The sequence below is a fragment of the Ursus maritimus genome, unplaced genomic scaffold (genome assembly GCF_017311325.1).
Source record: "Ursus maritimus isolate PB19 unplaced genomic scaffold, ASM1731132v1 scaffold_24, whole genome shotgun sequence".
NCBI lineage: Eukaryota > Metazoa > Chordata > Mammalia > Carnivora > Ursidae > Ursus > Ursus maritimus.
In genome coordinates, this window is record NW_024424897.1 from 29,170,892 (window position 1) to 29,187,840 (window position 16,949).

The following is a 16,949-nucleotide window of genomic DNA, read 5'->3' on the forward strand; positions in this document are numbered from 1 at the left end:
CAGGCTCCCCACCAGGCCTTTCCAGAAAGCAGATGAGCGTGGTTGTACAGTTCAGCTAGGATGGGAGCCAGTGGCTTCGTGCTTCGACCTGGGGTAGGTTTTAATGAAACCTGAAGGATGTTTCACACGTTGTCCAACCATTAGCAGTGAGGAATGGGGGAGCGGCGTGCCAGACACCGCCAGGCTGTCTCCTCTCATTTATTCTCTGGGTGTGGAAGGAGCAATTGTAAAATTCAGAGGAAATTAGAAGTTAAGACGCAGGGCCGCCCACGTAAACATCGCGGGCTGTTACTAAGTTCACTTTCACCGGGAGGACACATCCCGCTGTTCGGGGGATGACGTTTGTGCGTTTCAGTGGTTGGGCCTGCAGAACCTTCCCGTGGAAGTCAGGTCCTCCCCGATGTGTCCTTTCTAATTTGTGAGATACTTCGTGAACCCGCCCTCTTCCCACTGTCCCCACCGCGCCCGGGGCTCCACTCGGGGGTCATCACGGCAGCCTGGAAGCCGAGCTCCCATCTCCAGCCGCGCCTCTCAGGCCAGTCCTCACACCGCCCGAGTCCTCTCTCCAAACCTGAGCTCTGCTTGTCCCTCCGCAGCTCAGAATCCTTCAGTGACGTTGGGGGCCTGGTATAGTATCCCCACTGCGCACCCTCCTGACCGCATCTCCTGCATTATGTCTTTCTGCACGCCAGCTGGTGCTCTGAGCCCGTGCTATAGCCACCAAGACGACTTGTGGCCCCTCGAAAAGATGGCCCTCTGGCCTGTTTTTGTCCCTGGGTTACCTTTTTTGCTAATTACTGTTTGTCTCAAGTCGCAGCTACACCAAGTATCACCTCTAGAAAGCGTCCCTAACCCCCTTCATGTCAAGTACTGTCCCCCACGCTCCAGAAGTGAGGTTTACTTCTGTCCCCGCCCCTTCACTGTATCCTAACGGACTCATTATGGGTCTGATACCTTGACTTGCCTGGAAAACACCGTAAAGGTAAAAACCAGAGAGCCTGGCACATAGTTGGTGCTCCACGAATGTGTTACAGGAAAGAATGAATGCATGCATTTTTTTTTTTATTTAATAGTTTGCAAACATGCGTGTGGGTCTTTGTTTTGCCTGATCTGACAGGAGTAAAGTCCTCCTCAACCTGCTGTGTTCTTAGTAGCATGGTGAGGACGCATAAAATAAGTACCGTTAGTCACCTAGTAAGTCGAAGACTCTTGCCACGCATCCCGGAGCAGTGCCAAGTGGCTGTCTGGCGGGGCTCCGGTGGTGTTCCTGAATGCGCGCTCCTGCCTTCTTCCAGGTCAGCTGTTGCCAGCAAACCGCAATACGCCGAGTCCCATTGATCCCGACACCATCCAGGTCCCGGTGGGCTACGAGCCAGACCCGGCAGACCTTGCCCTCTCCAGCATCCCGGGCCAGGAAATGTTTGACCCTCGCAAACGCAAGTTCTCTGAGGAAGAACTGAAGCCGCAGCCCATGATCAAGAAAGCACGCAAGGTCTTCATCCCCGACGATCTGAAGGTAATTTGGAACTGGTCATCAGGCTTTGGGCACATGGAGGGTGGGACCAACAGGCAGAATAGAAGCGTGACCTCCAGGAAGATCACACAAGCCAGTGAACAAAGGACTCGTGATTTCTGATCCTGTTTCTTGGCATGTGACTCTAGGCAAGTTGCTTTCTCCCTGGGTGTCTTCTGAAAGATGCCTTTCGTGTCTTGATATAGCTCAGAAATAAGGAGAAGCAATAGAATGTTGGAGTGATTTACAGCCCACGGAGGAGACAAACCTGCGTCTGTCTGCAGGGAAGCCTATGAAAGCCCAATAAAATCAAACCAAAATGTTTCAGGGTTGGAAAGAGAAAAGAAATGACTTGCAAAGGACATCTGGACCACAAAGTCCTTCAAGGGTTACACCTTCCCTTGGGAAATTTATTGGTAATCAATTGCTGCCTTTGCCTTAGAGGCCCAGGGAGTAACAACCCGAGATAGGTCCTCTCTCCACCCCTGCATGACCCGGGTGGGATTTTCTTACGGAAGCTGGTGGGTTCCCTTACATACTTATATGTAATGTTTAACTGTGTCTTAAATAAGGGTCACTTGAATATCTCAACAAAGGTTCATTCCAGGTTGTTTCTTTTCTGCTATGTTGAGGGGACACATTATTTATAAAGGAAAATAGACTTACCTTACAAAGTCTGATACGACTTGAAACAAAATTAATCTGACACATTTAACAATAATTAGGAAGAGGATTCTTTCCAAAATTATGCCATGTCCACTAATTCCAAAATAGAACCATTTTTGATTAGCCATGGCATAGAATTTTTTGTGTTTATGGTTCCGTCCAATCCTATGGACAATGGAGAGATGATTGTATACATTCGAGGCCTTGAAACCAGGCATAGTTAGCCCTTTTCTAGTTTTGGACCCCCTGTTTGCAAAACTAACTGTGGTGTGGATGGAGTCACTTGTAGGCTGGGCACATGGGAGTTTGGGACATGGTCCTGGAACTGATTCAGACCAGTACCTGTTTGTGCCATCTAGAAAGAGCACTGGGGGAAAAGGAAGTCAGCAGATTGAAATCACTGCCATTATCTACGTACCGGAGATTATCTTGAGTGAGGTGGACTCATCAAATGTCAGGGCTGAAAGGGACCTCAGGGGTTCGTTAGACCAAAATTACCGTTTTGCGGTTGCGGACATGGAGCAGGGAGAGAGGCGAAGTAAGGTGAACACTGCTGGTTCGTGGAAGGCCCGGTCCCCAAGTCTTCCAATTTCCAGAAATGTCACTGCAGCATGTTGGCTGTCCCCAGTAGCTGTCACCCTAAGAATCCGAAGAGTAAAGTTCATAGTAGTCACACTGCGAACCCTAAACAAGTCTGGAAACTGATGGTCAGACTACAAGAGGGTAAGAAAGAGCCAGGGGTTCAGGTCCTGGGCGGCTGAGTCTCTCCTTTCGACTGGTTGCTTTTGCTCGTCTTAGCTGTCCGACCCTGCACGTGCCTTAGAGCCCATCTCTTCAACTCAACTGGGGAGCCATGCCGCACGGGTCTGCTTTTGAACAGAAAGGAGTTTGGAAGGACGATCCTGAGTGGTAGCTCTAGCTTGCAGCCAGACCTTCCCAGGGTTTCCAGATTTACAAGTTCAAAGCAAAGAGCAGGCTTACTGAATAACCCAGGTCACCCTGGCAACCGAGAGGCCATGGGAAAACTGTGTGCTGGAATTACGCGTAGTACGGCTGTCACGGCCAGGCCTGACCTTTTCCCATGGCAGGTGGGTAGCAGGCAGGAATGTTCTCCTGCCAAGTGTCCTTGGATTTCTTCAGTTGTGAGGGAAGCCTCAGGCCACAGACCGTGATCTCATGTGGAAACGAGAAGCAGAGCTGTAACGTAGTTCTCCTGGCGGAGAGGATGAGCTGGAGGTGGGTGGGAGAGCTATGTGTGGCCCCCAGCATTGCACAAGCAAGCCAGTCAAGGGAAATGGCCCCGCCAGTAAGTGGTCTTCCCCACAGCTGCCAGAGCCCTCCCTGGAACCTTTCCTGTGAGTTAACACGCATCTCCTGGGAGAAGTAACCAACGCTGGTCCTGGGATTCCTAGCTGAGAATCAGCTTAATCACCTTGATGTCGTCATGCTTTTAACTGTTCATTCGTTCACTTGACAAATATTTTTGAAACGCTTGTGCGTTCCAAGCCCTGGGGATATACAGAGGTGAGCCAGAACAGACATTGTTCCTACTCTCAAGGAACTTCTAGTCGGGCAAGAAAAAGGGATCGTTGACTTGTTGGGAGGGGGTTTGGCAGTGGGGGAGGCAGCCGAACACTAGACCTTCAGGAAGATGATGGGGCGGGACTGGGTGGGCCCTTGCTGGGTGGGGTAACTGGGTAGCTAGATGGCCCCTGCTCCTGGGAATAGAGGAGAAGAGGACAGGAATGTAGTGCCAGATTTGTCAGCCCCCCTCAATAGACTGCTTCCCCCTCCCCCAGCCATTCCGTGGTAACAAAGGGGGGCAAGCTGCTTTTCTGGTCCAGGGCAGTCCTCCTTCCATCATTCATTCCTGCCTTCTGTGTCCTCAGCTCCACTCCTCCTCCCAGCTCCCCTCCCACCTGACATGGTCCCCATTCTACACCTTTCCTAGCTCCCCTGCTTGTGTGGACAGGTGAGGCTGGGAAATGAAAACACCTTAGAGGTAAGAAGAGCTCTAAGAGACAGAAAAGTTGGTTGTTACCCTGAGGTCAGCTGCTGACTCCCCTGGTCCTGAACACCCAGTCACACACCTATTAAGTCCATGGTCTATGGCAGTACACCCCCCTTCCCTTCCCTCCACCCTGCCCCCAGCCTCTGCCATCTCCCAGGGGCTTGTTCTCAGGCACTCCATTACCTCCTGCGTTCCTGGGCCCCTGGGTCAGTTTCTGATACCCCCTAAGTCAGCTCCTCTTTTTTTTTTTTTTTTTAAGATTTTATTTATTTGACAGAGATAGAGACAGCCAGCGAGAGAGGGAACACAAGCAGGGGGAGTGGGAGAGGAAGAAGCAGGCTCATAGCGGAGGAGCCTGATGTGGGGCTCGATCCCATAACGCCGGGATCACGCCCTGAGCCGAAGGCAGACGCTTAACCGCTGTGCCACCCAGGCGCCCCAGCTCCTCTTTTGAATGATCTTAGAAACCACACACCCAAGGAACATGGACTGTGGTAATTTTCTGAGACTATCGAGGGGGGCTTGGGATTGGGGTTTGCATCAAAGTAACCCAACAGCTGCCATCAGAACTGGAAGCTTCACTGTTAATATGCCCATAGGTTTTCCTGCCTCTGTAGAGTCATTTGACTCTCCTTTCGCTCTTCCCAGCTCACGCCATCCAGCTGGCCTGGCCTCTTCCCACTTCCTTCAGACCCTTGCCCCCTTTCTCAAGCCCAAATGACAAATCCCACCAATGGCTGCAGCACACCTGCCCCGAGCTGACTTATCCAGCTATTCTTCGAAGGACAGCCTTCTTCTCTAAAAGAAGGATGCTAGTACCAGCTATTGGGAAGCAGCTATTAGGAAGATCGCTTTTTCACTTTGTTACATATCATTATGAAACACGTAGAAGGCTGGGAGTGCTTTATAAATAAGGTACCGGTACCAGACTGTGAATGGCCGCATGCCTGGGCATACGCGCTCTCTCACACTTCCTGTCTCTGCAGGGCACACGTTTGCCGAGGGTAATGGGCGGGTATGGGGGCACCACCGACCTTGGGCCTTCCTTGCAGCCTTGGTCCCAACCCATGTGACCTCCTCCAGGGCCAGCTGTGCCTTGCAATCCTGGGGGAAGGTAAGAACTGGCCTCAACCCACCCATTCTGGGTGACCCCTCCTAGGATGGAGGGATTTGCTGTTTCAAGTCCTTGAAAAGAAAGGGTTGCCAAACACACCAGGTGGCACCATTGATGAATTGGTAAGGTCTAAAGATTTACATTTCTTCGTCTTCAGAAAATTTTTTCTTTTGGCAGGGGGAGCAATGATGAAGGGGAAAGGACAGGATGCACATTCAAGTAGTACCCAGGCGAATTCAGGCCTAGAGAACAGTTAAACAGGAAATGACAGTAAATTATTTAAATGCTAGCCACCAATATGAGCATATTGGTGAGCAGTGGCAATATGAGCAGTGGCAGGTGGAAGTTTTTGTGTTCTTTTTTTTTTTTTTTTAATTACCAGGATATGCGTCAGAAGGATAGAAAAGGTGAAAGATCCTACCTCTCACCTTGGCGTCCCTCCTCCAATTCCCTTTGTAGAGTCACCACTTTTAATAGCTTGGTATAAATCCTTCTGGGCCTCTTTCTATGAATATACAGTATTATCATTTTTTAACCAAAGTGGGATGAGGCCATACATATTTATCAGCGAATTGCCGTTGTTTCCACCCACATAGTGTATATCGTCAACATCTTTTGGGTTCAGCTGGATCATTATTTGTAACAGCTGCAGAGTATCCTTTTGTATGACTCCGTCATCATGTAGTTATTAAATCTCCTACTGATTCGTTTCCCCCTAGCTCTTTCTGTGAGGAACAATGCCACAGGGAAAATTCTGTGCCCGCGTCTGTGTGCACACGCATGCAGATGGGAGGAGGCTGAGACCCTGGAACGGGAGCTGCTCCATCAATGGTAGTGCTTTCAACAGTTGATACATACTGCCAAGTCGCCTTGCAACCACATCCTATGGGCTTCTACCAACAAGCATCCGAGCACTCATGCAAGGAAAGGGTTCTTAAAATAACACTTTCATCAAAGAACGCAGAGAGATCTGAAGGTAGTTTAGGGTGTGAGGTGAGCTACTGGCGTTCCTGCGGCCTCTGGGGTCACCTCGTCGGGCCATGCAGAGAGGAAGGAGGGGCGCGCCGTGACAGGTGCAGGCGCGTCCTTGCAGCGGGAGGGAAGCCGTGGCGCACGGGCCGTGGTGTCGGACGGACATGCACAGACGGTCAGGGAAGGAGACGCGAGGTGAGATGCCCGGGTCCCTGGTGCCCGGGCGCCACCGCGAGCCCTTCCGCGGCTGAAATCTAACGTCTTGTTTCCTTCCCCCTGTGACTCATGAGCAGGACGACAAGTACTGGGCCCGGCGCAGGAAGAACAACATGGCAGCCAAGCGCTCCCGCGACGCCCGGCGGCTGAAGGAGAACCAGATCGCAATCCGGGCGTCCTTCCTGGAGAAGGAGAACTCGGCCCTGCGCCAGGAGGTGGCTGACTTGCGGAAGGAGCTGGGCAAATGCAAGAACATACTTGCCAAGTACGAGGCCCGGCATGGGCCCCTGTAGGATGGCGGTTTTGTGGGCTGGCTTTTGAATAGATGGACAGTGTGTTTCCCGCCTGATAGCACCACACCCGAAGCAACCTTTCTGACATCAGCACTTTACCAGAGGCATAAACACAACTGACTCACGTTCTGGTGTCCGTGCGCGCGCGCGCGCGTGTGCTTGTGCTCCTGTATGGTCCGCGGCGCGCGCGTGCCTTTGCACTTGCCATGTTAAGGTAGCCCTCTCATCGTCTTTCAGTTCCGAAAAAGAAAGGTGCCGTGTTTTTACTGGACTGTGGAGACCTCCCCCACCCCCGCGTGGGGTCTCCTGCCCCTCCCTCCCTCCTTCTCCACTCCTGCCCCTTCCAGCGTCGCTCCCGGTGGCTCCCGCCTACTCTTCCAGGACCCTCTGCCGGGCTTCACCGAGCAGGGCCCTGGTAAACTAGTAGATCTCAGTTGTCAAGACTACGAGCTCTCGTTTCTGTTTAATCTGTAAGTTACCATGCTAATAAGGTGCACAGAAATCACTTAGCACTACACTGCAGCTCTCTCTCTCTCTCTCTCTCGGTTATAGGTTGCTTTCCTCATATTTTCAGTTTTGGTGATAATTGTCTTCAAATTTAAAGTGCTGTTTAGATTTATTAGATCCCATATTTACTTACTGCTATCTACTAAGTTTCCTTTTAATTCTACCAACCCCAGATAAGTAAGAGTACTATTCTAGAACACAGAGTGTGTTTTTGCACCGTCTGTACCTAAAGCAATAATCCTATGGTACGCTAGAGCATGCTGCCTGAGTATTACTAGTGGACATAGGATATGTTCCCTACCTAAGAATTTCACTGTCTTTTAAAACACAAAAATTACAGTAATGCATTTGAGCATGCCCAGAACATCCCCAGGACAGGGAAGCAGAGGGAAATGCCAGGTCTCAGAACGAGGGGTTAACTTATCAGTGTAGGAGCCAAAAAAAAATTGCATCTTGGAACAGCTTTTGACATCGATATGTTTGGTTTTGTTTTCTCCCCTCTCCCGTCCCCCCACCCTCCCACTTTTCTAGTTACCTTTTTCCATATCCCTCTTGATACTCAAAACAATTACTTAAGATTCAGTTTTCCCCATTTTTTTGTAATATATATATTTTTGTGAATTATACCTTGCTGTTTTTAAAAATCAGTTAATTAAGTTAAGAAGTTGATGTTTTGTAAGACCCTTTTTCCTAGTGGTGTCGTTTTTGAATGCTTCATAAATTAATGATTCTGGAGCTTATGTTTCTTATTTTCTGTTTGCTTTCTGAACGTATGTGCTCTTATAAAGTGGACTTCTGAAAAATGAATGTAAAAGACACTGGTGTATCTCAGAAGAGGATGGTGTTGTCACAAACTGTGGTTAATCCAATCAATTTAAATGTTTACTATAGACCAAAAGGAGAGATTATTAAATTGTTTAATGTTTATACAGAGTAATTATAGGAAGTTCTTTTTTGTACAGTATTTTTCAGATATAAATACTGACAATGTATTTTGGAAGACATATATTATATATAGCAAAGAGAAAAGGAAAACTATTCCATGTTTTAAAATTATATAGCAAAGATATATATTCATCAATGTTGTACAGAGAAGAAGCGCTTGGGGGTTTTTGAAGTCTTTAATATTTTAAGCCTATCACTGATACATCAGCATGTTTTTTGCTTTAAATTAAAATTTTATGACAGTATCAAAGCTTGGTGTGACGAATCCCGCTCTAAAATATGGAAGGAGCTTTCTTGTTTCCTATTAGGTCTCAGAAAGAAGTCAGTTAACGTCACCCAAAAGCACAAAGTGGATGTTAGTCAAATATTTATTGGATGATACAGTGTTTTTTTTAGGAAAAGCATCTGCCACGAAAATGTTCACTTCAAAGTTATGAGTTCCTGGAATGAAATATCACTGCAAGCACCCCAAACAATTCTGTTCTCCTCTGTGGGCACGTGCGTCTTATGCAATATAAGGTTGATATCGTTGTTACGTGTATGGTTTCTAATCTGATAGGTGTTTTGACTTTAAAGACGATTGTTCTTTTGTTTCACAAAGTTGTGTAATGTCAAGAGATTCTGCTGTGATTGCAAAGAAACAATTTGTGCTAGATTAAAACACCTTTTCATCAACGGGATTTTCTAGTCTCCTGCCTCCAGAGTATCTAATTCTTCAGTGACCTGGTGGTCTCCTGGTCAGTCCTCCAGCAAAGCTTCCGCCATGGTGTCCTAGTCTTGGGAAACCTGGCCAGTAGGATATTCCTACTAGGTATTCGTTTTGTCCCGGGCCACAGATGACGGTGGGAAGTGGGAGAGCATCAGAATCGACATGCATTGTTCAGGTATACAGTTGGTGCAATAAGTAAGACCTTCGGCTAGGTTCTGAAGCAGACGTGACTAAGCCGTATTCAGTAAGAGACACAGGGGGTCGCTCAGGGTTGGCGTTTTTATAGGTAAAAAGACCAGTGGCGGCGGAATGATTAAGTGGGGGCAGTCCTTACTAAAACAAAGACAGGCAGTATCTTTTAGTGGAGAAGCGGTGCACTGTGGACCGTCCAGGTTCACTGCTGTATGAAATGGTAGCTGAGAAAACTATATTTGAGCACTGGTCGTTCTTGGAATTAGGTGTTTTGTATCAAAGGAGGCTCGCAAATGTTCTCTGTGGAAGAAATAACAAGATCATAGTAAAACTCATTGTTTGGTGTGCCAGGAGAGGTTTCAGAAAACCTACCTCATCTTAAAATTTAAGAAACTTTGGAGTCTGTCCGCGTGCCTTTTATGTAGGTCATTGTCACCACACGCACATGAACACTCATTCCCGGACTCCCTGCTTTCTGTCTAGCGCGATTAACCAGTAAATAAGGCAGTTCTGCTAAATGGCGTGGGAAGCCATAGCCCAATGCGGAATGACGCGGATCAACCAGGGTCAAATGAATTCTGCAGACTGCGGCTATTAAAAGTCCTGTTGTCATTTTTCACCTTTTCATCATAAGCATCTCTCGGAGATTAATTACTTGGCCATTAAAAATGAATCCAAACCATATCATGCCAACATCATTTAGACACAATTTGGAAGGAGCGGCCCTGGGACTTCCTGACAAGGTCGCGCTGTCGTTTCTGTGGACTAGACTTGCAGAAGAAGGCAGAAACAGATCAGCCTGGCTTGCCGCTCACGCCATTGGGCTGGAGGGAGCGGGTGGGAGGGCTGTACGTGATCGCTTCCTCCTTTCGAGAAAGTGGCCACCTTCTGACCGTTCAAAACACCCAATGGGCAAGACTGTGATGGGCCTCTCATCCTCCGGTGCGACAGGCCTGTGGGAGGCCATCCCTCAAAGCAGAATGACCGTTGGTTCCGGGAGAGGGCAGATGGGATTTGGGTGGCTAGGGCGCCGTACTAGATAGCCCACAGGTTCCTTCAGGGAGTCGTCTCTGGTTTTGTGAGGGACACACAATAATTCTAAATGTGCGTTTGAAAGGTCTTGGGTCTGATTTTGGAAGAGTCAAAAGGAATTCTAGGTGGAGCCCCTCTCTTCCACCTCCCCCCACCACCTTGAGTAAAACAATGGGCATTCCATAACATGCAGAGTAATGCTTGGTTTTTTTTCTGGTAGTTTATCTAATTTCCCCCCTAATGTTCCTTTGAGGAAAACTCACACTTTAGCAGAGTTAATCAGAGCAATCGCAAGGCAGGCTGGCTTGGCCTGCTTGCATGAGTGGAGTGCAGAGGCCGGGACTTAACCCGGGGTCAGCAAGCTGCAGGTGATGGGAGACTGTGTATGTGGTAGACCTCTTCTGCTCCCAGGGTGCCAGCTTCCTGCTGAGGGCTCCTGGGCCTCCCTGGAGAGGCTGTGGTCTCCTCCTGGTTTTCTACAATTAATAATGTCATTTTAAAAATGAGCAAAGCCTTATCCTAGATCTTGATTGGATTAGACTTGGTAACTGAAGTCAGTACATTTTGCAGAGGGCCAAGGGTGTGTAGAGCAGTGTGTGTGTGTGTGTGTGTGTGTGTGTGTGAATATTTAAGTCAAATCATAATTTGGGAGCACCTTACCAAACAGAACAATAACCATAAGCATTATCCTTTTGGCAACACCACAAAGGTGAATCTGTTCAACAGGCACAAATTCCCATGAGGTCAGTTTCATGGCACACCATGATATTGGTGGTGTTCATGCTGTGAGTCCAAACCTTTATCTGTCTGTTATTCTTAATGCTTAATAAACTTTGAATTTTTTCCTTCCTTTCATGTATTTTTGTTGACAGTCTACTAGAAATTAGATCCTGTTCCCTATCCTATCACCCAAGAGACCATATGCAGAGATTAATTCCATTGATGATAAATAATAATACCATGAAATCCATGATACTTTACGGTTTATTGAGTACTTCTGTGCCAGACACTATGCTGAACACTTACATGGAATATCTGATTTAATCCCATATCAACTCTACGAGGTGGGGGCTATTATTGTTATTCCCATTTTATGAAAGAGAAGGTTTGTGAGGTTAAGCAACTTGTCGTGCATTATATAGGTAGAAGGGACAGAGATGAATTCTGGGCCATTGGATGGGCATCAGTTAGAGAGCCGGTTCCCCAAAACCAGTCCAAAGATTGGTTGGATGTGTAAGAATCAACTGGGACCATAGTCCAGGACTACAAATCCAGCAACTCTGAGTCTGTAGGAAGAAAATGAACTGTTTCAAGGCTTCCAGCTACTCCCATGTGTGGCTAAGGAACTGGAAACAAAGATTTACAGACTTGACCTTCATTTGAGTTCATGCTTCTTGGGGGATCCATGCAGAAGCTTCAAAATTTCCATAATTACCTGAAATTGCATGCAACTTTTTGTGTATAAACATATTTATTTTTCTATAGGCGAGAGCCACAGCTTCCCCCACTCCTCCAGGGACTCTGTGATGCAAGATGGAACAAACACCCCATTCGCGGATTTCTAGGAAGGCTGAAGCAGCACAGTGGTGCCCGGCCCTGGCAGCCCATCAGACGCACCTGGGGAGCCCCGAACACTGGCACCGCGTGCGCTGCAGCCCGGGCCAAGGAGCGCAGCATCTTGGGCATGAGAGAAGGGGACTCTGTGGTGAGGAGCTCGGTGATTCAAATCTGTCACTTAGCAGGTGTGTGACCTTGTGCAGCACTACGCATTTTTAACCCAGATCACCTCACCTGTGAAATGAAGGTATAATCGCCAGCTCTGAGGGCTGCAGGGATGACTTCATAACAAATGCATAGTGTCGGGCCCATCATCGGCCTCAACAAATATCTGCTAAGGGGGCCCGGGGAGGGGACAGTGGGCCGGGAGCCATTTCTCCAATTCAGCATCTCAGGCCATTTGTTTCTTCAAAGAGGACAGAACACAATTCTGCTCAGAAGAGGGAGCAGGTGGCTGGAGGTGTGGGAATGAAGGATGCTACACAGATGTGGCTTCACACTGTGACACCCCTAAGAGATCAGAGCTTTGTACACAGGTCGGTGGGCATCCATCCACCCCGTCGCATCTTCCCATTTAGATCGAGCGGTTACAAGTGATGGCTCAGCTCTACGTTCTTTCTTTTTTTAAAGATTTTATTTATTTGAGAGAGAGCAAGCACGCGCGCGTGCAAATGCACAAGCAGGGGGTGGGGTAGAGGGAGAAGGAGAAGCGAACTCCCTGCTGAGCAGGGATCCTGATGCGAGACTCAATCCCAGGATCCTGGGACCATGACCTGAGCCGAAGGCAGATGCTTAACTGACTGGGCCACCCAGACACCCTCTACTTTCATCATCAAACAGCTTTCTCCTCTCTCAGGGGAGTAGGTACAATGACCTTAAGATTCTCTTTGGGCGACCAATTTTATATTTGGCATCTTCAAATCTCTTAGAGGAGAGGACTGCCTCCCCATGCCTGGAGAGGCTTTGGCCTCCAAGATGGCAGGACCCAAGAGGAAGCCCTGTCATTCACAAGTGCTCAGTCCCCGGGGCCCATCACATGCTGCCCATGTGGGATGGCTCATCCATTCACTTAAAATATAACAAACTGCCCGACCATCAAGCCCCCCTCTTCAAAGTATATGAATTAAGTTCCCTCTTTGAAAATCACTGGCTTAGAAGTCTCTTTGGGCATCTTTAGCCAGGAACTCGGTGAGGATTACTGAAATCTTGCCTTTGTAGTCGGGAGATGGCTTCTTGCTAAGAAATCAAAAGGACCTTTTAGAGAAGAAAGGCCCGAGTGAAGAAGGTGGCGAGATTCCTCTGCCTCTCTGGGCTTTGAGTCAGTGAGGACTTGGGTCCAAAGGCCCCTCTCTCCAGCTTCTTTTCATCCGGCAAAGCCTGGCTCAGTGCCAGGATACAATAGGAAAAACTCACACAGTCACTGAGTCCTAAACCCTCAACCTGCCACATCTCATTTAATCCTTATGCTACGAAATAGGTGGTATTATTATCCCTGTTTTGCAGATGAAAAACAGGCTCCAGAAAGGAAGTCAGCAGAATTTAAACCCAGGCAGAAAGCCTGATTTGAGAGTTTGTGTTCTGTACCACTCCACTCCACGGTTTCAGTTCGGTGCTCAGCAAAGGCAGAAGGCAGGTGCCGTGGCTGGGAGGGTGAGCAGGGAGCAGGCGAGCCGGGACTGGAATCCCAGATCCGTTACGCACCATCCATGCGACGAGGACGATTCACCAAATCACCCTGTTTTATCTGTAGAATGGGCATCACAGTCCTCTCCTTGTAGAGTTGTTACTAGGGTTAAGTGAGCACAGGCTCAGAGTGTAATACGGACTCAACAGATATTTGCTTTTTGTAGCAATAATAGCGATTGTTCATGAATATTCCTTGATGTGATTTCGCGGGTGATGTGCTGCAACAGAGTCGGACCCTGTGTTGCGTATTTTCGTGGATGCATCTTCATTCTGCAAATACTTGATTCAAGAGCCACTGCTATGTTTTCGAGCCCTCCCGGTTCTACGTGGCTGAGGAAACGGGGGAGAGTGAGGCCACTTCATGAGCCAAACTGTTTCTTTTTTTTTTTTTTAAGATTTTATTTATTTATTTGACAGAGAGAGACAGCCAGCGAGAGAGGTAACACAAGCAGGGGGAGTGGGAGAGGAAGAAGCAGGCTCATAGCGGAGGAGCCTGATGTGGGGCTCGATCCCATAACGCCAGGATCACGCCCTGAGCCGAAGGCAGATGCTTAACCGCTGTGCCACCCAGGCGCCCCCAAACTGTGTTTCTGAGATGGATTTCATAGACATAAAACTCGGGAAGCATCGCTAATTTTAAGCCCAACTATGCTGCCTTGGATATTGTCGGGACCTTGCAGACCTTTATTTTAACCCGTGTACTGAATGGTGCTCAAACGCTGACACCCGCAGCTTGAGGTCATTCCGCCAGGTCTTGCATTTTTGAAGGGCCTCAAATTCGGATGTTTGATTCGTTACTAAATGAATATATATTCACAGAGCTAGAATGATAGCTTTTGAGTAACTTTCTTTGGGCACTTCCTCTTTTGAAATATACCCTAAGATTCATAAAACAGACCTGGCCCTAAGCCTCCCTCCACCTCTGATGGGGAGCAGAATGGGTGTGGGAGGGCCCTGCAGGGAAGGGGATGGTGGAGAGGGAGAGGAAAAGCAGGAGTTTGTCAGGAAAAGATGGGGAGGGACATTCCAAGCAGTAGCACAGAGGTTGAGAGAACAGAACTCTCCTGGGAGCAATAGGACTGTTGGAGTGCGGGGTCTGAGGGGGACAGCGACGGGAAATGAGGTATGGCCAGACCATGAATGTCCTTGCACACCACTTTAAGGCCTTTGGACTTCTTCCTGATCGGGAGAATGACATAAGCAGTTCTTGTATTAGAAAGATGATACTGGGAGCTACTGAGAAGATGGATTGCAGGGAATTAGGAAGAGTTGGAGGCTGAGGGAACTTTCTACATTATTCTCTGAATAAGGCTCTAGGGATGAGATGGATGGATAGATTCAAGAGCTATTTAGGGGAGCTGGAATCCACGGGGTTTGGTAGAAGAGTCAAGGACAGCTCGAACGTTTCATGACATGATCTCAGTTGATCAATGGTTCACAGCGAGAGGTGCACACAAGGGTCCCCCGGGGGAGCTTGTAAAAATAACCACGCCGGCACAACCTGAGACTCGCAGAATTCTGCGTGGAAGGCCAGCCTGTCCTCCTTAGACAGCTCTCCCAGTTCATTCTCCCCTGAGTCCCCTGGTTGAACAACTCCAAAGACCCTCGGGGATGTGGCTCAGACATCATAGCCTCCACTTTTCACTTAAAAAACAAACAAAACAAACCAAAAACACTAAGGGTTAAAGAGTTCCAAACCCAGAATTTCTGGAGCCGAACATCCAACTAAAAAATGGGAATGCCAGAATTTGTACTCACACTTATTGGACTCCAAGTAATTTATTGTCCCAGACATGCGGATCCTTGCCCATTGGCCCCACACAGTCCCGAGCGTGGCTGACAGGCTTGTACTTCACAAGCCCCATATCCGTCCACAGGGGCCTGAACCAGGAGGGACATCTAACCTCAGGGAAGCGGCTCCGTCCAATCAAACTTGGCTGCTCATTTGGACACTTAAAAAAACAAATCCTAATCCTCAGGTCATACTTCAAACCAATTGTATCAGAATCTGCTGGGAAGGGTGGAATCCAGGGGCCGTGGTAAAAAAAATGTCTCAGGTGATTCCGACTGCAGCTGGTGAATCAGTGACCTCAGTCCTCGCTACTCCCCAAGTGCGGGGCATACATCAGCAGCAGCACCTGGGCGCTGGAGAGAACCGTCGGGTCTCAGGTCCCAGCCCAGACTTACCGAGTCAGAATCTGCACTTTAACAAGATCTCCAGGTGATGCCTGTGCGCGCAGGCAGTTTGCAAAACACTCCTCTAGAGTACCCTGGAGGGACTGAATAAATCGGTGGAGGAGGGCATGCAAATTAGTAAAGATCTTTGTAATCCTGCAAAGTCCTTGGGTCTCTCTGATTCCTGCCCTTCTGGATGTTTAATCGTTCAGCCTCCCTTGGATTCAGTATGATCTCCAGTATTATAATTTCTTCCACCACCACCACACCTTTTATTGGGCTAATTTGAGTAGGCTTCTGTTTCCTGCAACCTCGGGTGCCATGAGAAGCTAGCTTTTTAAAATTTCCTTGGGCTGGAATCAACCACAGTGCTTTGCGGTATGTTTCATTAGCATAGCCGGAGCGCGAAAGTCCTCGCTGGTGTTTTGGTGCAAGGTCTCAAAAGAGTTTCTGCTAAATGCCATCTCTTTTTTTTTTAATTTATTTATTTGAGAGAGAGACAGAGCATGAGCAGGGGGAATGGCAGGCAGAGGGAGAAGCAGACTCCACTGAGCAGGGAGCCTGACGCGGGACTCGATTCCAGGACCCCAGGATCATGACCTGAGCCGAAGACAGACACTTAACCCACTGAGCCACCCAGGCGCCTCTAAATGCTGTCCCTACGACCAAGCTCACCAGAGACATGCAGCATTTGCAGGTCAGTCACTGTGCTGCTCTTTAAGCTGGGCTTGAGGGTACAGCCTGGAAACGGTACAGGTTTTGGAGCTGAGTCAAACCTGGGTTCAAGCCCTGGCATCCATTTATTCAAGAAACAAATACTCATCGAGCACTCACTACAGAGAAGCCGTTTTTAGCTGGTAACGTTAGACTTAGTCTTTCTGAGCCTCGGGGTCATTTGATGCCATCTCAGTGCTGGTTGCAAAAGCAGGATAACATATATAAAGCACCTAGCAACCTGGAGCGTTAGCTACTCAAGTTGTTAGTTATTTCCCTCGCGCTGCCCAACCCCCAATGCCTCCCCCCCCCCCCACCTAGACCTTGCAGGAGATAAATAAGAAGCTCCTGGGAGTAGCCCCAGGTTCATGTCCTCTCTCTGGCCTTTGAAAGTCAAATGAGCAATGCGATGTGCTGAGGCATTTGGCACTTTAATCCCTGAGGTTAGATTTACTTGTAGAGAGGGAGTGGCTTGAGAAGGGAATCTCAGGGAATTCGCATCTACTGCCCTTATTTACCATGAGGCATCGGACGGTTGTTGGTGGAGCCTGGAGTTCACCCTAGGTTTGCAAACTTTTGTCTACAGCTCATGCAGTAACATCAATCTTGCACCTAAGAACCATATTCCACCTTTAATCTTCACTCCG

At 48.4% G+C, this 16,949-nt stretch overlaps 2 protein-coding genes across 7 annotated transcripts in view; one reads left to right on the top strand and one right to left on the bottom strand.

The window, feature by feature from the left end:
- HLF (HLF transcription factor, PAR bZIP family member) overlaps nucleotides 1-8,912 on the top strand; it is a 52,007-nt gene extending 43,095 nt beyond the window's left edge. The window contains exons 3-4 of one of the 2 annotated variants that reach the window (XM_008710846.2): nucleotides 1,296-1,516; nucleotides 6,567-8,912. In XM_008710846.2, the coding sequence (XP_008709068.1) occupies nucleotides 1,296-1,516; nucleotides 6,567-6,785 (440 nt within the window). In that variant the 3' untranslated portion in view covers nucleotides 6,786-8,912. The remainder of the gene's footprint in view (nucleotides 1-1,295; nucleotides 1,517-6,566) is intronic. The other variant, XM_008710847.2, reaches the window with a different exon arrangement.
- MMD (monocyte to macrophage differentiation associated) overlaps nucleotides 1-16,949 on the bottom strand; it is a 119,982-nt gene that overhangs the window by 40,045 nt on the left and 62,988 nt on the right. For 2 of the 5 annotated variants that reach the window (XM_040640859.1, XM_040640856.1), the window contains exon 7: nucleotides 2,678-2,818. The exons of 1 other annotated variant lie outside the window; for it this stretch is intronic. In XM_040640859.1, the coding sequence (XP_040496793.1) occupies nucleotides 2,678-2,818 (141 nt within the window). Of the gene's footprint in view, nucleotides 1-2,677; nucleotides 2,819-9,022; nucleotides 9,439-10,433; nucleotides 10,647-16,949 lie in introns of those variants that run through there. 2 more of the 5 variants (XM_040640858.1, XM_040640863.1) reach the window with 2 other exon arrangements.